Source organism: Glycine soja, chromosome 10 (genome assembly GCF_004193775.1).
Source record: "Glycine soja cultivar W05 chromosome 10, ASM419377v2, whole genome shotgun sequence".
Taxonomy (NCBI): Eukaryota; Viridiplantae; Streptophyta; class Magnoliopsida; order Fabales; family Fabaceae; genus Glycine; species Glycine soja.
In genome coordinates, this window is record NC_041011.1 from 42,527,248 (window position 1) to 42,550,911 (window position 23,664).

At 33.2% G+C, this 23,664-nt stretch overlaps 2 protein-coding genes and 1 non-coding gene across 3 annotated transcripts in view; 1 reads left to right on the plus strand and 2 right to left on the minus strand.

The window, feature by feature from the left end:
- Positions 1-7,375, minus strand: part of LOC114371186 (eukaryotic translation initiation factor 6-2-like) — a 33,434-nt gene extending 26,059 nt beyond the window's left edge. Inside the window, exons 1-6 of the mRNA XM_028328626.1 lie at positions 7,325-7,375; positions 6,774-6,828; positions 6,503-6,599; positions 6,303-6,388; positions 5,802-5,846; positions 5,151-5,177 (exon numbers count right to left, since the gene is read on the minus strand). Of these exons, the coding sequence (XP_028184427.1) occupies positions 5,151-5,177; positions 5,802-5,846; positions 6,303-6,388; positions 6,503-6,599; positions 6,774-6,783 (265 nt within the window). The 5' untranslated portion in view covers positions 6,784-6,828; positions 7,325-7,375. The remainder of the gene's footprint in view (positions 1-5,150; positions 5,178-5,801; positions 5,847-6,302; positions 6,389-6,502; positions 6,600-6,773; positions 6,829-7,324) is intronic.
- Positions 7,376-15,234: 7,859 nt separating this feature from the next.
- TRNAI-AAU lies at positions 15,235-15,308 on the minus strand. The gene has a single exon. It is a non-coding gene; the product is annotated as a tRNA-Ile (tRNA).
- Positions 15,309-21,651: 6,343 nt separating this feature from the next.
- Positions 21,652-22,750, plus strand: LOC114372684. Its single transcript, XM_028330371.1, has 2 exons — positions 21,652-21,881; positions 22,144-22,750. The coding sequence occupies exon 2, from the start codon at positions 22,149-22,151 to the stop codon at positions 22,539-22,541; it is 393 nt and encodes a 130-aa protein (XP_028186172.1). The 5' UTR covers positions 21,652-21,881; positions 22,144-22,148; the 3' UTR covers positions 22,542-22,750.
- Positions 22,751-23,664: the final 914 nt, after the last annotated feature.

Sequence of the window (23,664 nt, forward strand, 5' to 3'; positions counted from 1 at the left end):
CTTTCTCTGGTGGTGCACTGACTCTTACAACTATGGATGGGGATGAGCTCCCTCGTCCCGTGAATGCGGATGCAGTCAAGAAATACTTTGTCTAAAAATAAAAGAACAGCTCGGTAAGTCGAAAACCCGAAAGGGCGGCTTAGGCAAAAATGAGCGTCTCGGTGGGTCGAAAACCCGAAAGGGCGGCCCAGGCAAAAATTAGAGACATCAAACAAAAAAATAATTAGCCTGATAGGTCGAAAACCCGAAAGGGCGATCTATGCAAAAGTTAAAGATCAAAAGACAAAGTAACTGCATCGAGATGATCTTTGTTCATTTGGGGCACAATGGAATGTCAGGGAGACCCTGAATCTGAAGCATCCAAACAGTGGAATTCAAGGTTGTCAGAGGGAACAACGGTTATTGTGTTCAATGAACCTTCAACTTATATTTACCATTTTCCAAAACTTTGTAAGATCAGTGGAGCCATGCCATTGGCAGGTCATCACTCTTTCAAATAAATTTGAGCCTGTTGCCTTTCATTTGGAATTCTCATTTATTCAGCTTATAAAACCTTTCCTTTTTTATGGTAGCATTTGAAACAAAATATTTCTCAAAATCATAAATTTTCTTTCATGTCTTTTTTGAGAAGCACAAACAACAAAACACTTTTTCTTTGAACTCGTGAATAGATGAAGGGTGTGTCAACAGCTACCATGAGAATGGGTAAACCTTGCAGGTTGCACGTGGTCAATTGCTTTTGTTTTCTAAAAAAAAAAAAAAAAAATAAATAATAATAATAATAATAATAAGCATGACCACAGAAGCACCAGCTCTTCTACCATGTATTTTGGGATTGGCACGTTCTCCCAAGAAATGTTTATTCCCCATCAGTTGCTGCATACGCCGGGCTTTACCCCGTCACTATTTTGATACACCCTGGTGGCATCATCCCCATTGAAGATTGCCAAGTGTTTGTGATGCGACGTCGGGTCACTTTCCATCTTACCTGTCCAATCTTGTTCCATCAAATCTATCATTCACACAATCATACAAGTCAATCCTCCATACAGTCATACAAGTCGTGTCGTCATTCAGGCATTCATACATATACACATTCATGCATATACAATAAAGACAATATCATGCGTACATGGCTGCATTAACCATCATGAGTCTTGCTTCATTTATCTTTTCATTTCAATCAATCATGAATAATTTGTAACCTTCTATTTCCCCGAGTGTCATCCCCAATGGGTCTGATCCAAAGGTGTCACCCTCTCTCCGCCAAGTGGCAATTTCTTTAATGAACAGCTTGTGCATCATTTGCCTCTGTTTCATGTCATCAGTTGGCTAGTTCGGCAATAACCTGAACAGTTGACATTCATCTTTGTTTTTTGTCAATTGACTAGTTCAGCAATAACCTGAACAGTTGACATTTATCTTTGTCTTTTTGTCAGTTGACTAGTTCGGCAATAACCTGAACAGTTGACATCTATCTTTGTTTCTTGTCAATTGACTAGTTCGGCAATAACCTGAACAGTTGACATTTATCTTTGTTTCTTATCAGTTGGTTAGTTCAGCAATAACCTGAACAGTTGACATTTATCTTCAATTCTTGTCAGTTGATCAGTTCAGCAATAACCTGAACAGTTGACATCTATCTTTGTTTCTTATCAGTTGATTAGTTCGGCAATAACCCGGACAGTTGATATGTATCTTTGTTTTTGTCAGATTGGCTAGTTCGGCAATAACCCGAACAGTTGACATTTATCTTTGTTCCTTATCAGTTGGCTAGTTTGGCAATAACCCGAACAGCTGACATTTACCCCCAGTAAAACCATGTGATCCCCAGTCGGACCCCTTTTCTTTAACAAAATCGGGTACCATTTGGTTTTGTTATTCCCAGTCAAGCCATTTACCTCGTCTTGCATTCATACTTGCATCGCAAGCATTCGCAACATTACGTGCATAACAGTGCATTCATAGCATTTTGTAGTTGAAATTGGTCAAAAATGGTGTACTCTGTATTTAAATCTCTTCGACCCGTCGCTTTAAAAGTTTCACTTTTAAATCTCCGTAACGAAGAGACTTAAATAGGGGCATCTGTCATACCCCATTTTTGACCCGTTTTTATTTCTTTTTTCTTGTCTTTTAAGCCGGAAATTTCCATCATTTCAGATGAAATTTCGGCAGGGAGGTATTTTAAAATACCTCAATTTTGTTTTGAAGACGCCCCTTTTTATTATTATTTATTTATTTACCTTTTTTTATTATTATTATTTTTATTTTTTTAGTTATTATTTTCTTCTTTTCTTTTCCTTTTATTAAGTGTTTTTTTTATTTCCGTTTTTTTATTAATATCTTTATTAGTATCTTCTTTTCGTTTTTTTTATTTTTTTATTATTATTATTATTTTTTTTTTTATTTATTTTTATTTTATTTTATTTTGCTGTTTTATTTTTTTTTTTTTCTTTCTTTCTTTCTTTCTTTCTTTTTCCTTTTCCTTTCCTTTTTCCTTTTTCTTTTCAGTTTTCTCGGTCCAGGCCCAGAGGGGCTCTTCGTTTTTTACCCTAATTATGTCCTTTAAATGCTGCATTAATTACTGTGCATGTCAGAGGGAGAGAGAGAGGGCAGAGGTGAATACGAACAGTCAGAATACCAACAGCCTAGCCACCACGAGCCACCACTCAACAGCCCCTTTCCTCCTCCGCGAACCACCACCATCGGCCTAGCCACCACTCAACCGCCACTCTCCTCCTCCGCGAACCACCACCATCAGCCTAGAGCCACCACTCAGAGCCACCACTCAGAGCCACCACTCAGCGCCACCCTCCCCCTCCGTGAACCACCAACACAAGAAAAAACCAAAATCATCTTGCTCATACTATTCATTTCCTTCCCTAGAAATCGAAACGTTAGAACAGAAACCCACGCGAACACAGTAACCCACTCACTCACGCGGCCTAAAGCCTACACCAACCACCACCATCAGCCGACACCCACACCCACACAACCCAAACTGTAACCGTTTCCACTCTGAAGCTTAAACGATAACATAAGAACAAAGGTAGTTCACTTTTTTTTTTTTCTAAGATTCAAGGCTAGATCTAGGCTTTATCAGTATTGGTTTTCAAAAAATAACGGTGGATTTGAGAACTAGGGAAAAAAAGGAATTCAAAACATGTAGTTTTTTTAAAAAAGGAGGAGTTTCTTTTTCCGACGCGGCGGCGCCGCCACCCATGGCCGGCCAGCCACTGCGCCGGTAAACAGCTTCCGGCGGTGTGTGGTTAGAGAGAGAAGAGAGCTTCTGAAGCGTTTCTTTAGAGAGAGGAAGAAATTGGATTTATGTTATTTTAGGGTTTATTTTCGAATTTATACTGCTGCCATGACCAATACTATGGTGCACGCGGATCTCTGTGTCCCCATGGACCATCAGGGTTGAACCGTTAGATCCTAGATCTAACGGCCAATGTTATCCCCTGTTTTGATCAGATGCGTCTCACCTCTTGGTTTTTACTTTGTTCTTCTTCTCTTGTGACGTTTGATTAAGATCTAATGGCTAAAACTGTGCCTCCCCATGATCAAATCTGGACGCTTCGATCAATCTGACGATTCAGATTTGATCTGTTAAGCCCACTTTTTATTTTGAGCCCATTTCCTTTTTTCTGTTCCTTCTAGTATTTTACTTTCTGCACCCCCTTTTCTTCTCTTTTTTTTTTTTTTTATTACTTTTTTTATGCATCATATTTACTTTATGCCCTTGCATTTTTTATTTTCTTTATTTATTTTCCAGCACCATATCTATTTTACGTCTTGCATTTTATTTTCCAGTATCATATTTATTTTTTGTCTTGCATTTTTATTTTGTTTATTTTTATTTTATGCATCATATTTACTTTATGTCTTGCATTTTTTATTTATTTTTAGCATCATGTTTATTTTATGTCTTGCATTTTTATTTTCTTTTTTTATTTTATTTCCAGCATTATATTTATCTTTATGTCTTGCATTTTTTTTTATTTATTTTTAGCATCATGTTTATTTTATGTCTTGCATTTTTATTTTCTTTTATTTTATTTCCAGCATTATATTTATCTTTATGTCTTGCATTTTTTATTTATTTTTAGCATCATGTTTATTTTATGTCTTGCATTTTTATTTTCTTTTATTTATTTCCAGCATCATATTTATTTTTATGTCTTGCGTTTTATTTTCTTTATTTATTTTATGCACCATATGTATTTATTGTTTTGTATTTCATGCATTTTATTATTTCTTCTAGCATATTTATTTTAATGCATTTGAAATTTTTATTTATTATTGTCAATTAGAATGTATCTAGGTCCAATGTAAATAAAAATAAAAATGAGAATCTGCACCGACACTCACATTTATTTTTATGTTTTCCGCCGAGGACGATCATGTGATTTGAACCGTATCCGAGGAAAAGGGCCCTCACTTGATCCAACGTCATTTTAAGGGATCCGGCGCGTTTAGACTTATCTCCGTATAACTAAAAAAAAAAAAAAAAGAGAGTCAAACAAAAAAACCAAAAAAAAACTTTCCATAATCGAAATTTCAAAAAAAGGGTCAATCTTTATCCTTTCTTTCTTAATCAAATCTTTAATCAACCTTTAATCAATCTAACTTTTTTTTCAATTTAAAATCAATCGAACTCACTTCTTTTATTTCTTCTATGCCTTTTCGGCCTCTTATCTTGCCTAAACTCTTCTTTTTTTCGAACTTTAAAATCAATCAAAACCAATCACTTGACTTTCTACCCCGAACTACATGATTTTGATCCCATTCGGGTATGTAGGCAAAAGACTTTGTCTTTCCAAATCAATAAAAATAACAAAAACATTTCTTTTCCTTTCCCTCGAACCTATCTCTTTAATCTTTTCACACTTGAGCATTTATTTCAAAACAAATAATTAATTTAGCATAAAGATAAAATAAGCAAGAGGTTCCTATAGAGTACTATAGACGTTTAGGGTGCTAGTACCTTCCCTTTGCGTAACCAACCCCCGGACCTTTGATCTCTCAAAAATAGGGTTTTTTCGAGCTTTCTCCCTTTTCTTCGGAAAAATAAAAGATCGGTGGTGATCTTAAATTGCGAGTCAATGCTAATCAATAGCTTGATATCCAAAAATCACCGCGACAATCAGGTAGACTGTTTCTCAAATGTTGAAGCTCTTCAGCAACAGCCATGTCAGAAAGATCAATACCATAAGTCAGTACAATATCATAACTGGAGCTGAGTTCCATTCTATGTCACCAGCAACAGTTACTTTGCATGAATCAAGAATGAATAGCTTTTAATTCTGCACCACTTAAAATTTATTTTCGTACTGTTGTGGAGGAGGCAAATGAGGGGTAGGATCATATGTATAGCACTTTTAAATACAGTACTGCCAAAAAGTCCTTTTCAAAAATTAAAAGTTTGATCATTTTATTAAATGAACTTTGAAAACCAAGCATCTATGATGCAATGACATACTGAAATCAAAGACTAAAAGACCAACTTTTGATCACTCTTACTTCCATTACAAAATATGAAGGTACTTAGTATGGTATACCATGGATGAACTGTCAATCATTCACAATCAGAACCTCATACATCTAGTACACAAATGTTTAACCATTTACAACGCCCGAAAATTGAGGTTAGATTAGTTTGCCAATGCTATTTAAAAGAAAGATTGGAGTAATTGGTGGTTGGTTGGGTACAAAGATGTTTTGAGAGGCAAAGACCTGACATTAACATAGCATCAAACAGTACTGTGAATAGAAATAAACAGCAGAATAATAGGAATCACCTTGGTCTGTGGTGGTATGGGGCAAGAGAAGCCCGTTCTTGTTTCCTGCAAACCAATAAATAGGGAAGCTAATTATGACAGGTCTAAATCTAATAAATCAATAAATAAAATAAATTGATGTAACTGTTTTTTATTCTTTTACTAAATGAAGAATATGCCACTGACAGAAAAAGAGTGTGTGGAACCATCACTTAAAGGCAATGGCAGAGATCCAGATTGAATAAACTCCTCTAGAAGTACTTATAGTAGGAGAAAATAAGAAGTTAAATGAATCAAATTTTTTTCGTTAAAATCAACTTATCCACCTCAATTTTTTAGAAGCTCTCTCATCTAACTTCACAAAAAGCTGAAGTGCACAAGCTATTTTTAACTTATGGGAGAAGTTTGATTCATTTTATCTCTTGATTTTCTTTTCCTAGAAGTGCTTATTGAAAGATTTATTCAAACTGGTTTATAGTCCAAGGCAAGGAGTGTTTAACAACTAGGGGAAAAAAACTTTACCAACACAAAGACGACCAACGATACGAGTGCCACCAATGGAGGTCTTGACCACAGGAATAACATCTGCTAACTCAGCCTCAAATCCACTGTTTCAAACAGCACGTTAATTTATTCATATGGAGAAATGTTATGGCAATTTCCATCCATTTGAAACCAAGCACAAAGAGGTGTATTTTCACTAGTTCAAAAAGAATGAGAACCTGTAGAAGTTTTCGGAACCTCCAATAGCAAACAAACAATAGGCATTGGTAAGTTTTGAGAAGACTCCAACTTCACAATTATTCTCAAACTGAAGTCCTGCAGGAAACACATAATCAGTATATTATTTAAAGGAGAAAAATGTTTTCCACAAAAGAAGATCGCATACCAACATATACGATATATTGGTGACTTAAAATAACCAACATGAACAAATTCCTTAGAAAATGCAGACTAAACAACAGAGAAAAATGTAACTGTATCATCACTTACTAGTTGCCATGACAGAGATGCCGGAAATCTTTGACCAAAGTAACCAGCTTAATATCTGCAGCATTAGTTATCTAATTAGGAAAACAAAAGAAAGGAACCATGATTCACATGAGAACAAATTGTAGCAATGTTAAAGTTGATGATGAGAATCCTGATAATGAAGATTTCAGTTTCAAATGAAAAGAAAGCAATTACTACTACTACTTTGCCTTACTATTCTGCAAAATACTCCTTTGACTCTGCAAGCAACATAAAACAAGTGACCAATCCAACAAACTAAAACTCAAGTAACAAACTTGTATTGTATGATAGGTTAAAGGCCCACGTAGAACTAGAACCAATGCTATCTGATTCTACTATACGACTAAAGCATCAAGCTTCAGGCACATAGATAAGGTTCAAACTTGAAACTCCTTAACCTCATTTCCGAACACTATATCAACAAAAAGATAATAAATTTACACTTGAAATTACAAAACAGAAAATGGGTATTAGGGTATATTAGTTATCCTGGACAGAAGAAGATGAAAGCGGAAGAGGTCACCGCTCACCGGGGGTATAGCAACACAACAACAGAGTGTAGGGTACCGCCGAACCGAACCAAGTCAATTTCATAATACAATTATTAAAAACTTAAATATAAATACTATTGAAAAGGTTCCTTAAAACAACGTAAATAAATAATTGGTTCCCTAACTAGATATTTAGTATGGCCTTCGAATATCGGATTGGTGTAGTATGGAAAAGAAAGATAGGATAAGACGAGAAAAATGAATTATTGAATGACTAATTATAAGTTTGTAAATTTTTTAAAAGTTAATTGCGGTAAAATTAGTTTTTTTTATTTGTATTATTGTATATATTAATGAAATATATATTAAAAAATAAAAAAATCTAATTGAGTTAGTTGAACAAGATATTATTTAATTATAACTTGCTAACAGATTTGTATTAAAAAATAAAAATGTGTAAGTTAGTGTATATATATATTAAATGGATTTGATATTCATTGATTATATGAACATTTATTTCAATAGATAAAAAGGTTCTTTTAAAAATAAAGAGGAAAAAAGTTCATTTTCTTAAAAGAAGATCAATTATTGGAGCTTTATTGCTGGAAAATAATAGGTGTTGAGACAATCTAATTAATTAGTTGAACTCTAATGTAACTTCTGAATATTGTAAGTCTAAGATGAAAAAAAATGTTGCCTAATTAGTATATTGAAAATGGTTTTATGATATTATTTGTTGAAGGTTAAGAAACCATTTTGAAAAAAAAAAAAAGATATAGCGTATGTGAAAAAAAGCAAAAGTTGTTTGTAGCTTGTATAGTAAAAAAAAAAAAAATCAACAACTTCTAATTTCATAACTAAAATATAATGTAAACGTTTGTCTTCTGGTTAATTAAACTTAAGAATGTACGTATAAATTGTTTTTTGAAATAAATATATGTTAACTAGTTTTAAAAAAATCTAACAATGAAAATATATTTTTATTGTATAAAATATACAATGAAAACATATTTTCATTGTGAGTATTTTTGCACTTCCTACATTATAATTACAATATGATTTTATTGTATATTTTATGTAATGAAAATATGTTTACATTAAATTATATTTTGAATATAATTTTTTAAAAGCACAAGAAGGTGTGAATAACAAAAATGGAGTGAGAATAACAATCCCCCACAGTTGGTCAGCTAAGCCCATAGTTAAAATCTTTCAATATTAAATAGGCCCAGATAGGTACCAATTTGCAGGTAACATCATACACAAACACCAGCAGATTGGTAATGTTGTTCAATTCTCAGGCATTTGCATTAGGGTGAAAGCTCAAGGAATTAAGCAGTTGACATGCATATATAAATTTAAGTAGTAATTTTCATTGCTGAGATACTCACCGATTCTAAATCAAATTTCTTTCTTTAGTACTTACACACACTAACTTGAGCTTTGAAGTGACTTAAGGTGACTACTATCATATATGACTCTTTCACCGTATTCAATTGAGGTCTTTATACCCTCACTTGATTCTTGCTCATGTCGATCCGAAGCATTCTTTAAGTTTGAGATTGAATACTTCCCAACTTGATATTATATATGTTAAACTTTAAACAGACAAATTAACCTAAATTTGAAATGTATTTATGTACAAAATATTGTTGAAGTAATTTATGAAATTGATATTTGATAAGATCTTTCTTGAGAACTCGAGAAGTTACATCAATTATCATCTCAACACTTGGGAAGTTTGTAAAGTGATAAAGAATAACTTGTTTTACATTGTTCTCTTTTGATTAACGTAGGATCATAAATTATCGTTCTTGTTGTTGTAAAGCTGATAGTGTTTTAAATATTAAAGATAGATATATACATGTCAACCTTATCAGAAACTATAAAGCTTATTTCAACTTATATATTATTTTGAATTTTAGTAACACCATTGAGACAGATCAGGTAAATACGATGTATAGTGCATTATAAATTGTCATTAATGATCCAAATTAAAAATTCACATGCATGCATCATCCCGTCACGTACCAATTCATAATTATTTTTTTGTACGTATTGTTGTACGATAGGTCCATTGAATCAGTTACAATATTAATAGTATTAGCATACATTTGTTCGATTACAATATTTTAAGTTCTAATAATGACTTACACTTATTGAAAACTGCTATTCCCTTCTGTATTATTGTTCATTCTTATAATTATTGTGAACTTAATAGACTAATAGTGGTAGTCTCGTTGGAAATTTTCCATATATGGTTAAAGTTGATGGATTCCATCAAGATACAAAAATAAAAGAGATTTGTCTCTTAATTCAATTGGTAAAAGATTGAATCACTCTTTTTTATATATATAGGTTTGGTTCTCATTTTTTTTATTTATAAAACTTGTGATGATATATCATTCACAATGAGCTTATCCTCACTTAATTTTTTTAATAAAAAAAACTTGATTAAGCAAAGAGAAATTATATGGAGTTAATTAGTATGGAAATCCTTGCACCTGCTGCCACAGGTGTGTTGTTCTCTAAGGCTCGAAAGCACGACTGAAACCAAAGTTTAATTACAGGATTGGTGCTCTCAGATGATTTGCCAATAGTTGTATATATCATGCAGATGGATTTGTGGATCTTAATTCAGACCCCAAATGTTGAAAATCTATTTTTAAAATTCATATGCATGCATTAGTCCCTTGTAAAGGCTGTTGTACAAATTGTTGTACTTTAATTGAAGACCTTATAGCTTCAATTATATGCATACGTTGATACTGATCATATGGAACGGGTTTTTATTCGCTTTTTATTACTCCTACTTGTCACTACACATTATGCATATATAAGGATTTCCTTCAACATGTTTCGCTAATTGTTTCAGTTATTTTGTTTTTTATTTTTCTAAAAAAAGAAAACACCGACCTTTTGTTGTACATTTATTATTGATTTTTATAATCTCATGCATATGCTCAATTGTGAAAGTGCCTTGCATATTATTAGAGTTATGTTGTTTTATTTGTTTAACAAGAAGAGAATTTCACTTTTTACTCATTTTCTTGAACTTGATACAACTAGTCTAATTAGAACAGTTTTGTGTCACTTAATTGAGTATTCGATTTTATTTTATTTTTTGCTAAATAGGGGTGCATACACACCTTGCATATTATATGAATAAAAATTAAATCAGTTTATTCCTAATATCTGTTTTTTTTTATATTAACTAGTGCATAATTCACTTTAAAATTTTGCGTTGTTGAACAATCTCATTTGCTCCTTAAATATAATGATTAATTTTTAATCAATAATCCCACAAAACATTATCATAAAAGCAATGAAAATTGATTAGAGAGTAGAAAATAGAATTAATTAATTTTTATTTTGTGTGTAAGGAAATAGGGATCAGGTTTTGAATTACTTTAAATATATAACTTGAATTAGAGGCACAGCCTTTACACAATATTTGTTTTTGGATAATTTTTTATGGGCATTTCCAATGACCTGTTTTATTAACGCTGAATATTCCCTCAAGTTTATACATAAAATATAGGCCAATCTCAAACGTGGCCAACAGAGAGACAATGTAAGCAAATGTTAGATTCGTGTGGTGCATGCCATGTGAGATATGTGATGTGGAGGGTTCCAGTAGTGAAGGTTTGAGTGAGTAGCCCTTGTTGTTAGCAACGAACTTTGTGAAAGTACGTCCAACTTTTTAGGGTTGATTTAATTATAGAAATGCTATCTTGTTTTCATTTTTTTTCTTAAATCTAAATATTTGTATAAAAAATGATAAAAATATCTATCATTTTACTGTTGGTTGTAAAATGATTGAAAATAAAAATATAAAAGAAAAAAGTGACTTTTTTATAAATTAAACTGAAAAAAAAAATCAAAATGCAAATTACACTTACAATGTAAAAAAAAATTACACTTACATTTTAAAAGCAGCTTTATATTGGTGATCATCCTTACAGCATATAGTTAACTTTATTATCCATATATAAATCTCTTTCTTAAAGACTGAGTCCATTATGCCTTAACCAAATCCTGCAAACTGGATCCTTCAGCTATTTAATATTCATCTGTACTGAGTGTTTGTTATGCGCCTACCATTCTGATAGTATATTCTATGCGGCTCTATGTATTCCTCTAGAATTCAGTGAGTTAACTCAGCAAGTCATTGTTGATCCAAGTTTCTAATTATTTGGAGATAATGCAGTCGTTATGCATATATATGAAAGATATTTTTAGTTGAAGATCTTTAATACGAATCGTTTGATGTTAAGTTATATATATATATATATATATATAAATTGTTTAGACCATAAATATTTTTTTACTAATGAACGTAATTTTATTCAAATTGAATAAAATATTTAATATAATTATATATTTACAAAATCAAGACTCAAATATAAATTTTTTGATCAAGTTAAAACAATTTCACGGCATGTGCTTGATCGTCCTTAATATACATATTTGAGTAAAAACTTATAGTTGGTATTTGAATATAAAGGATATATATGTGTTAAGGGCACATATTGTTCAATAAATTTAACTATTAGAAGGATACTAGTCAAATATGACAGTAACAATTTATGGCACCGTAGGTTTGTTTGTATATAAGCATAGTCTTATTATCATGCTGCATATAGTGTGTCCCAATAATTGGAAGCAATCCCACATTGGTGAAGCCAGTTGGGTCCATCACATACTGAATAGTACTGTACGTGGTAGTGTCTTGATACACCACGCACTCTCGGTACAGCTAGCTCACTTTCAGCAAAAGGAGCACCGTTGTCATCCAATTATTTTCTTCACCGCAAATTAATAAGTGGGGCCCTTCAGACCCCTTTCAACGGCATCCAAGCTAGCTATAAACTTCAATTAACTTTGGTCCCCACCTTCACCCTTTTTCTACATACCAATTGCAGCTAGAAGCCACCTTATGGGTGTGATCCATTTTATCACATTTGTTTATATTCCATGTAATATTGACACATGTCCTTTTAGATATATGCCTTCCTCTTCTCTCTATAAATATATTGCACCACATTACCAATTGGTCAAGTTATACATGCATGTACCTTAAATTAACACATCGCATAGCAAATTAAGTAAATCAAGTATATACAAAAATTTTACACACCAATTATGAGAGCACCAACCATCCTAAGGAGCCTCCCCATGCGGCAGCTTCAACCAAGAGCGCCGGCGGCAGTGGCCCCTTTGCCGGAGAAAACCCTGTTCGACCGGGAACTCACCGCCGAGCTGGACACCCTCCGGTCACAAGGTGAATTAGGGTTGGCTCAGTTGCTTGATGCTGCCATCACCACACAGAAAGTTGCCTCAGATTCTCTTGCCAACGTTTGTTACAAAGACTATGCTGACCGTGGTGCTGTTGATAAGTACCTAGAAGACAACGTTGAGATGCTTGATGAATGCAACTATTTTATGGACAAAATAGATCACATCAATAAGTACGTGGACTCATTGAGAGTGGTCGTTCATTTGGTCGATAAGGGTGGTTCTGCAAAGCCTATAACTCGTGCTTTGGAGCTTTTGGAATCATGTCAAGGCATGGAAAAGAGATGCAAAGCAATGGAGAAACACCGTGGCTGTTGCTTGAAGAAGATGTTGCGGCAAAAGCTGTGTCATGAAACTGAACTCAGTGAGGTTATGTGTGGCTCTATGGCCATGGCCTTGCTGTGTTGTAGGTTTCTTGAGCTTGGTCTATCGTTTGATCCAAAACATGGATTGCCCCTGATGAAGTTTTCTCAGCCTATGAGTTCTTCATGGTTGAGATTGTTTCAGGAGTTGATAAATCAAGCTGAGAAGAAAAGGGTGCAGAGAAGGAAAAGTTGGTCTTCTTTGTTGATGCAGACAGTGGCTGCAGCTAGAGAATTGAAGGAGCAGATGAAGAGTAAAAGGGAAAAGGAGATGAAGTATGCTGTTGAGAGACTTAAGATATGCTGCAGGGAACTGGGGCATGGGGTTGAGATTGTTGAGGAAAGAGTGAAAATTCTGTATAAAAGTTTGATTGACGTTAGAATGATTTTGTTGGGAATTCTTTCCCAGCCCACTACAGTGTTTAGATCTGATTAATTAGAAATGCTAACTCACTTCTGGAATGGTGATGCCACTTTGCTGCTGACAGTTACTGATGATGTATAGATTTATCTGATATATGTATTCACAATATAATTAATTAATATATCTCTACAATTTAATTATTGGTTTTAGCCTTTTCTAGCTTATATATGATCGTATCTATAGTTGTGTTTTCTTTTACTTTTTGAGACGATCCATCTCCTTAATGTTTAGTTACTTATTATTTGTATTAGATGTAGATGACGTGGTTAATGCTATATAAACCCATGTTTTTGCCAAATTTAGAATGTTTAACCCAATTAGTTTTTATATGCATAATTAACCAATATTACCAGTAGTCTTAATGACACATAACCTATCAAATTACCAAAACCTTAGAGCATTTGCATCAGTATAGTCATCATAATTAAGGTCATACAGTATCGGATAAGATTTAAGAATTTTAACAATTTTTCTCTCCAACGGGTGCAATATTCTCCTTAATTATGAAGTTAAAATGAGACCCACAATTATCTCATAACTAGCAATTGTTCTTATAAAGTTGCACGAGAACTTCTTTTGACTTTAAGAAATTTTTAACAATTGACATATCAATTATTCCAATCATAAAGTTGCACGAGAACTTGTTTTTGACTTTAAGAATCTCATAAGCAAATTTTGATGCTCTTATATTATTATAGTAATTAATAAGTGAATGACCATATATACATATACCCCATGTTATGACTAACATTTGAAATCCAAATGTGAGAGGGAGATGCAGGTTATTAAAAACAAATTACATTAACAAGAAATGAACAGGTAATGATTATATAAGTAAAATAATTTATAAACTTAATGCTTTATGATTTGAAATTAAAACTTGGTGTTAAGCTAATTGGGGGTGACTTGTGAAGTTCATTGAATCTAAACCATTTTAGTGTTTTACATTTTCCAAAATATAAGCCATATGTACTCAATTGAAAAGAACAGATAGGAAAATGAAAACGTCAAAAGGAGTAGGAAAACAATTCATAAAAAGAGGAACTGATGTCCCTTTTGTATTGAAGTGACAAAACTGTTTTTTTTTCTTCTCCTTTCACTCATTTATAGTTGTCACGTGATTAGTTAATATTCATCATTTTGGTTAAAGAGGGGGCAGAAACCCCAACTAAGCAGCTATTCTACATGAAAAGGAAGACGTCAACATATGTTCCTAGACTTGATTGGTTAAATTCAACTTCATAAGATTCTTGTAAAGTTCAATTTGTGCTAAAGAGCACTACTCAAAATGTGTATATATATCCATCTAAATATAAATAAATTATTTAAATTGAAGCCGCTTAATTTGTGCCTTTGTCTGTTGCTTGGAGAGTGAAATAAAGTTTATTCTTTCCATAAGACAAAAGCAATAACGAAAGAGACAAGATAGAAACATTCATGGTTCTTTTTCACTTATCAAGCATATATCCCCTCTAGAATGAAAGACATTCGTTCCATATGAAGTCCACATGGACTTATATTCCGAATGAATATGGTTGCTGAAGAGTGGAGCATCCATTTTTGTGAGTTGTGACCACACTCCAGCGAGAGGGAAATTAATGAACTTTTAAGCATATGCTGGAATCAGGTTCACTGACTGCCACAACTAAGTGCTTCCATAACTGCGTATAGATTCCTTAAACTAGTGTGGAAAAAAGTTGTATAATTGTTTATTCTGACCAAATGATAGCTAATAGAACAGTTGTTATGAAATAGTTTCGGGAAATACATAACTTCTTAATTTCTAGAATCCGTGAGGGAAAAAAGTTGAGCACGTGAGTGAATAAGCCAAGCATTCCTTTAAAAGAATAAAAAATAAGTGAAAATGGCCCATGCAGGTCTCGAACCTGCGACCTTCGCGTTATTAGCACGACGCTCTAACCAACTGAGCTAATAGGCCTATTGATATTTAGAGTTGAAAAATTAATAAAACCTTAAATATTTCGAGAATAAAATGACACATGAAATTTGAAGCCCTTGTAGTGCAGCTCCTAAAAAATAATTTCTTTGACTTTTTTTTTATCTCTTGACAGCACCACTCAACCATTCTCATGTAAATTTCTTTCAGTTTCTCATTTTAGATTTATTCTTTCTGTCCTTTGGAGGTTTATATTTAGATTGTCACTGGTTAAATTGGTTAGAAAAAATCATATTTTAATAGTTGTCTCGGTCACCTTTGTCATTACCATATTCTGATATTCATCAAGTAATCGCATGTTTAGGTACACCGTTGGAAAACATAAATCACATGAAGCTGTGTTAACATGTTTGGCAATAATAATACCCGAAAGAATAATGATTTTGTATGATGAGGTGATACTTATGGTTATTAAGGTGGTTTGTGGTACGATTAGTGGCACTTGAGAGTGCGATTGTTGATGCCAGAGTGAGGAATAAAACTATATAGTTTCTTATTGTCAACGTAGAACAATTGCACATAAGGAAACATTTGTGCTGTGATATACACGTCAAATTAGAAGTAAAACTAATCATTTTAAATTACACAAAAGGGTATGATAAACTGAAGCATCAAATCTTCTTTCACAATTCACCAAAAAAACATCTTCTTTCACAACTTAGTAAAATTTATTTGCACAAGCAAAAAATAAATTTTGCAAATGAATATGAAACATAAAATGTTTTGTATTTGTAAAAACCTCGTTCATGGGTACAACCGTCTCCGCAGTTCCTCCACAATGCTTACAAGATTACTGCCCTCGAGATCTTTCAGTTGCACTACGCCTTCTTTTACTTCCCGCTCACCAACAAGTACCATCCAAGGGATCCTTGATTTGTTTGCATACTCAAAGTGCTTTTGTTTAAAAAGAATTCTGCTTTCACCCCAGCATCCCACAGTTCACCTGCTAGCTCTGCAACTAGTATTAGGTCATCCTCCATTTCTAATATGCTCACTAGAACTTTTATCTTAGTTGGTCGAGCCATCTAACTTAAAAACCAACAAAAATTTATATCATGCTGTAAAGAGAAAGAGAAAACGAATATTGTAAATACTGGCAAGACAGTGGTACCATTCATTCCAACTTTCTAGGCCAGAAAATAACCCGGAAGTTCAAAACTGGATAAGGGAGTATAATTTTTGTGAAAATTGGAAACGAGAGATCAGTTTTATCAAAATTTCCACACCAAAACAGAAAAATTAGTTGTAGGTGAAAGTCAGTCAAAACTCTGCTGCAAACATCTCTAGTGATGAGATGCATCCTCCCAGGGTTCAAAAATTGGGCTGGTTCAGATTCATTGTCAAAAAAGGATGAGGTTAAATTCAGCAAAGTGAATCAAATTCAGCTGCAATGTCATTTACATTGATTTCCACAAATGTCTACTCATCCAACGCATAAGGAAAATTATCTAATATCTACCCTGTATGCAAATAGTATTTTCTATTTTGAGCCTTTTATTACTAAATAGTCAAAAAGCATGGTAACTTCACTAAATTTTGTAGCAAAATTGGAGTTGAGATGGGATCTGATATCCAGAAAAATCAATGAAAGTTTTTTGTTTTGACATAAACAACTAACATAGTTATCAAGCATTATGATCACCTGGTTCTGATCCTTCTGACGTTGCTCCATTATTTCAAAAACTCTCTCTATTCCCAGACTTACACCAATCGTTGTAACTTTCTTTGAACCAAACATCTCCATCAGGTTATCATATCGGCCGCCAGAAGCAATTGAACCAAACATCACTAAAGTTATAAGCAGAAGATTTTGATAAAAAAAACCATGAAAATGAAACATATAGAAAAGAGTATATGCACAAATATGTCTATCAAAGAGGTAAGTCACTTTCAAGATTCATGGATTTCAATATACTTTCATATATCATCCATAGGTTTCTTGAATCAGAATTAAATTTAATTATAAATGGTATTGCAGGGACTGAAAGGGGTTATTTTACGTATACGGACTAAAAGGAAAATTTTTTGTAACTATAGAAACGAAATGAGTAATTAAATCCTGAAAGATATGAGAATTGCCTGAGTATCCCCTTTAGAGACAGCTTCAAATATAATTCCAGTATAATAGTCAAGACCTCGGGCAAGACTCAAGTCAAAAACCACTTTATCAAGACGTTTTGATTTATCCAGAAGTTTAAATAAAATTTCCAGGTTATTCAATGCAGCAATGGAAACATCATCTTTTAAGAAAGCACTGCCGTCTCTAAATTTAGACAACAATGCTAGAGGAGGTCCTTTTTCTTTGACAAAAGTTTCAATTTTGTCAGCTGTCTCAGCAGTTAATCCTTTCTCTTCCACTTACATCATGACAGTACAAAACACATCATTAAACATAACATATCACGATTACAAGACAATAACTTTCTGATACTAACAGTAATAGGGAATATTGTTGTCTCAAAAATATTAATCGGTCATACACAGAAAGAAACAACAATCATAAGTCTCAAAGACCTAAGGCAATGCAATGGAATATACTTGCATGGTTCTGCGAACATTTAAATCATGAAATGCAATTCTTTTTTATTTTATGGAAAAATGTAAATTGTAAACACACAATATGCACATGGGTAATCACAGATATCAATCCAAACATATTAGATTTAGATGTATCATGTATGACATCCAGAAGCACTAGCACAAAAGCATACAAATTGACCAAAGTGGGTTCCTTTTAGAAATTTATTCCCAAAAGGGGTTTGTTTTAAAACTTTTCCGGAGGAAATCACTTTTTGGAGGCATTTCGCTAGTTGGCGAATTGGACATGTGGCGAGTGGTGGGGAATTCGCCAGTGGAATTGGCGAGACATTGGCCATGTGGCGTATTCCGTCATTCGTGATGACAAAATGCTTTTTTGTATGGAAAATTGTTTGAACTTGAAACGGGTATAACTTTTGATAGGAATGTCCGTTTGAGACCTATAATATGTCAAAATGGTGGGAGAATTCCCTGGCAAAACTTATGCTACTATAGTACTATATGTATTCTTGTACCATACATTGTAAATTTGAATAATTTGGATTTAAATATCAAAAGGATTTAGAAATCTTTCTTTTTTTTATCTTTTATCATTGAATTAAACTTCAATAATATTTTAGAAAAAATTATCAATAACAAAAATAATCTTATATTATAATTTAAATTATTTACTATAAATTTAAATTATATTTATATATTAAAATATTTATTTACTATAGTAATTATATAAGAATAAATATTTATATTATACAACATACAACTTAAATAGTAATTAAATTTGAGAGATCCGCTTGATTCTCAACGACAAAAAACCGTTATATTCTCTATTCTCTATTCTCATGAAACGCATATCTTTCTCGTATTATACATTTTTTTTTTTGTGTGTAAATATATTACACCTTTATACACCTAATTTGTAACATCTGTCAAGATTTTTACTTTTTACATTATTGATAAGCAATTATTTATTAATTAATTATTCAAATAAATAAAATTTTACTTTCTATAATTTTATTATTCAATACTTAAATTTCTTCCGTCAATATCTATAAATAATCAATAATATAAATATGCTAAGATTTATTTTTTCTGATTTTCAATCTCTTCCTATGAATTTAGGTTATTTTTATTTATTTACCATTACTTATTAGTTTCTATATTCCTCCTAATCAAATATTTTTGTTCAACGATTTTATTATAAATATAACATATACAAAATATTTTCTTTATAAATTCTAAATTTATCTCTATCGGTGTAGTCTAATCGAGTTAAATATCATTAGTTCATTTTGTTAAAATAAAAGTATCTGAATGCATTTTAAAAAAAAATTCAATGTGATGGTTCTTAAATTTTTCAACTACTATATATAAGCTTACAACATTACGTTGTGTGTATGAACTATTAAAAATTGTTGAACCTAAATTGTTCATTATGGATATTAACAAAAATTACTCCTTTGTCCTTGTTTGCCTTGTCATTATAACTTAACAAAAGTGAATTTGTTACTAGTTGTTTCAACTTTACTTGATTGAAGATCCCTTATTATGGCACTATTGTCATCACGTCGCTTGGATTTGTTTTGTCGTTTTGTTTATGACCACAAACCAATCCTTGTAAAGGTTTCGATCACCATTATATGTGCATTCATGACTAGGGTTTATATGTTGGCCTTTGTCATGCACATGCATTGTGTTTTCTATGCATGTTTAGGTTACTTTAGTCGTCACTGTTGGTGTAGTACTCTATACTCGAATTTTCATAACTCCTTATAATGAGATCATAAAGATCACATCTCTTGTAAAAATGTAGAAGATATTCAACATGTGGAACCAATGGTTTCTAAGTCATGCCTTTCCTATAACACCTTGACCTAGATTAATTTTCACACAAATTCCGGCAAATTAAACTTATCCCTTAATACATCAACAATTCTAACATCAAGATGAATAGGTTTACTCACAATTATAGCTAATGCTAGAAGAATAATCTCTTCATAGTATTTCATTCCTAGGCTAACAAGGGAACATATCCAAACCAATATTTTATCAATATGATCATGTGATGAAACAAATTAATCTAAAACCCAAGTCCTATCTACAAGGTAGTGGTCAAAATTCATCCAAGATTCTTCATCGATGACTTTATCAATATTTTTCAACTAGAACAAATTTGATCTTGTAGTAATCATTGCTTACATATAAAAGACAAAGCCTAGGGTGGTTAAGTGGATAATGTGATCTATGGTGGACCATTTTTTGTATACCGTTGGATTCATCTAGTCTACACATTAATTTGGTGAACTCTTTGCACAAGATTTTTCTTCTTTCTCCTTCTCCCTTCCTCCTTTTTCCTCTTCGTTTGGAAAGTGTCGTTGCCGTCGTCATTCACCATTGTTGTCCCGTTAAAGCAATGCTTTCCGCTATTGTCACCGTCGCGAGATCTAATTCGGTTTCGTGGTACAGGCACAAGCACCAGGAGCAACTAATGGATCTTCCCTTGCGTCAAGTTTTACCAATTTCTTCAATTGAAGTTCCTCACCTTTTCTCTCTTGATCAACACCCCCCACACGTTAGAGAGAGAAATCTTAGAGATAAAAAAAGCTTACAGTGCCATCAAGTGCGCCTCCGTGGGTCTTGCCTATGTCAATAGCGATTATGGCATAACTTCCAAATGTTTTGGGTGTTTCCAAATAGTGATTTTTCATATTGAATATATCACAACAATATCTCTTAGGTGGAATATGAAATTTGCCACCAAAGCTTCTATTAATAGATTGTCTGTAATTATTAGTTACACTAAATTTGAGGGCAAAGTTGCAAAGTTTCATCATCTTTGCTACAAGCTTCGGAGCTAAGTAAGCTCTTTGGAAATAAATTTTCAGATTTGTTTTCATTCTTGTCTGACAAAATCACAACTGCAAACTTAACCATCTTGGATTTTATCAAACAATGAAATGAAGGAACATCTTTCAGATTATTGGTTATGGAGAGATTATGATGGAATTGAATCATTTTTTGGTTTTGTTGTGGGTTTGCCAAGCATTTCTATTTTCACCAAAGTTGTGATTTAATTTCAATTAATTGTTAGGGATTTTGGCCCCTTGGTTACCGATCAGAGAAAAGGAAAAGACATAAGGGAGAGGAAAAAAATCATGTGCAGAGGGTGTACCAAATTAACTTGTGGACTAGATGAATTCAAGGATGTACTAAAATGATCCACCATAGATCACATGACCCACTTATTCACCCTAGGCTTCGTTCATATAAAATATTAATACCATGTAAGGGTCTCCAAAATACCCTTCAAACACTCTCTCATTGTGAGAAAACTGATTCTCATTTCCAAAAGGTTGAAAATCATAGCTTTTCTATGGAGCTAATAATCATTGCAATATGTTATCAACGGTTTAACATATGGGTTTAACCCTATCTTTGTCTTCAAACACTATCTTAAAATGATTGCTACCAATAACTTATTAAGTTAACGTAATCTTGTCATGGCAATGGTCACTTAGAGTCTAGAAATTTATTATGAAAGGATACTTTACGACGGTTAGGGATTTAAACTAAAGAAAAATACATTCTCTAAGTTTATTTAATTATTATTTTTAGATTTAAATTATTTATATTTATAAGTAATTTTTTTGTGTCATTATATTTATAAGTATTATATTCGTACGGAAATTGTTGTTAATAAAGATAGAAAATAGTTAATTAACCTTTTCATAAATAAAATATTAAATGAGAGGAAAAAAACATAAATGTGGTATAGGTATAACTTGGTTTAATTAAAGAAAGGAACACGGCATATAGCATTGTCCAAGTTCAAGACACTGCTTCAGTTACTGTCTTCATCCTCCATCTTCTTCGTGTTAGGGTTTTCAAAGTTACAGTGATTTCGAGCATCGAACGAACGTCTACTAATGCGTTTTCAGTAACCAAGTCTCGAAGAAGATCGCGATTCCCCCAACGCTTTGTTGCCATAACTCGCGGAATCGACATCATATTTCGACAAAGGTACGATTTTTCGTTCCTTTCCCTCAATCTCATTGCAAACCTAATTGAACCTTAAAAACGTTGTCTTTTCATTCTGGGTCTGTTTAACTTTGCATGCACAGTGGGATTTAGTTTTAGGGTTCCTTGTTTTCTACGGTTCTGAATTTTCATGTGATGATTGCCCCCATTGTTGGTGAATTGTACTGTACATTGAGAATTCGGTGCAATTGGCATGGTTGCAATGTTGAATGATGTTATATTGTTATCATTGTGTTATTTACAGTGGTAATGGCTTATTTGGAGGATGATGGTACTTCTGGCTCTGGTGAAGATGTGCATACGTTGGAGGGACACAAGCGTCACCCTGTTGTTGTGCCGTCTGGTTCCGGTGGCCGGAAGCGAAGCCGAAAGGCTAACGGCGACGCCATCGTGGACGCCATGCTGGAGATTGCTGCTGCTTCAAAGATGAGGGCCAATGCAATTTTGAAGAATGAGGACAGGTTCTCCATAAGCAAGTGCATTAAGGTGTTGGATGAGTTGCAAGGGGTTGATGAACGGCTCTACTTTCTTGCTTTGGATTTGTTTGAGAACAACTCGTGTGCCCGTGAGATTTTCATCTCTCTCAAGGGTGAGAAGAGGTTGCCATGGTTGCAGTGCAAGTTGAGTGTTTCCTCTGGTTGAATTTGCTCGTGGAAATGCTTTTGTACAGTCAAGTGGGTTGAAGAGGGGATGTATATACTTATAGATTTGAAATTTTGAATGCTAAATCCCCATTCCCATAGTTTCAAATTTATTGCTGGGATTGCTGTTTTATGCACGATGAGAAATTTGAAATGCTTTCTAAAACTATGAAGCAGATATATCAGAATGACATACAATTTTTTGCAACATTCGTATTCTTAAGTTTATCTGTCTACGATTACTATGATTGCAGCATTATGGGTAGAGGTGCCAATCAGTTTATTCATAAATGCAAAGGAGCTATTCAGTTACTGGCTCTATTATCAGAGAAGTGCAACTGAGAGTTTATGCCATTCATAGATTCAGAAGGAAATAGGCATAGCTGCATTTTTTCCTTTTCATAATTTTATCTGGGGCAGTTAGCCACCAGTCAATGAACCATCCGAAAATGATTAACTTCCTGATGTTATTGCCTCCTTCGCTGAAAAAAATTGTGTTATCGGTTATGCAATTGAATTGCTACGGCTGTGGCGTAACTTTCTAAATCAGTGGAACGAACTGATGAGAAAAATCATGCGAGTCCGGTAGTGTTGACTTGATTTGGTTTGTTGCGTGGGACTGATGACCTCTTAAAAACCTTGGTGTTTGATGTTTAGGTCAACAAAAAATATTTTGTGGCAAGGGTGAAGTTTGTTGTGCACTGCGTATATTTTGTCTAGTCATCTCTCGTTTAAATGTATGTAATTAGAAAGGATGGTTGGGTTGTATTTATATTTTACTAGATGATTGATTCGTATTGTCGTGGATGTCTTTTTTGTATCAGCATTACCTTGCAATGGTGTCATGCAATGCCTTCCAAAAGCAACTGGTTGTATCAGGACCCAGGAGGCACAATGGCCTAGTGGAGCTTTTCTCTCTTCGGTTTCAGTAGTGATTTTCGTTGTTCACATTTGAGCCTCGTGTGGCTTTTCATACCATTTAAATAAACGAGGCTCAGCTAGCAATTTGATGTCATTCTAGTAGTTTATAAACTTATTGGATTATGTAGCACTCACGTTGTCATTCGACTCATTCCAATGGGCTACGACTATGATACCTTTCTCCATTTATTAAACGTATGCAC

What these genes read in the sequence shown, in the direction of transcription:
- LOC114372684 (XM_028330371.1), top strand. Translation starts at nt 22,149, where the DNA reads ATGGCTTATTTGGAGGATGATGGTACTTCTGGCTCTGGTGAAGATGTG.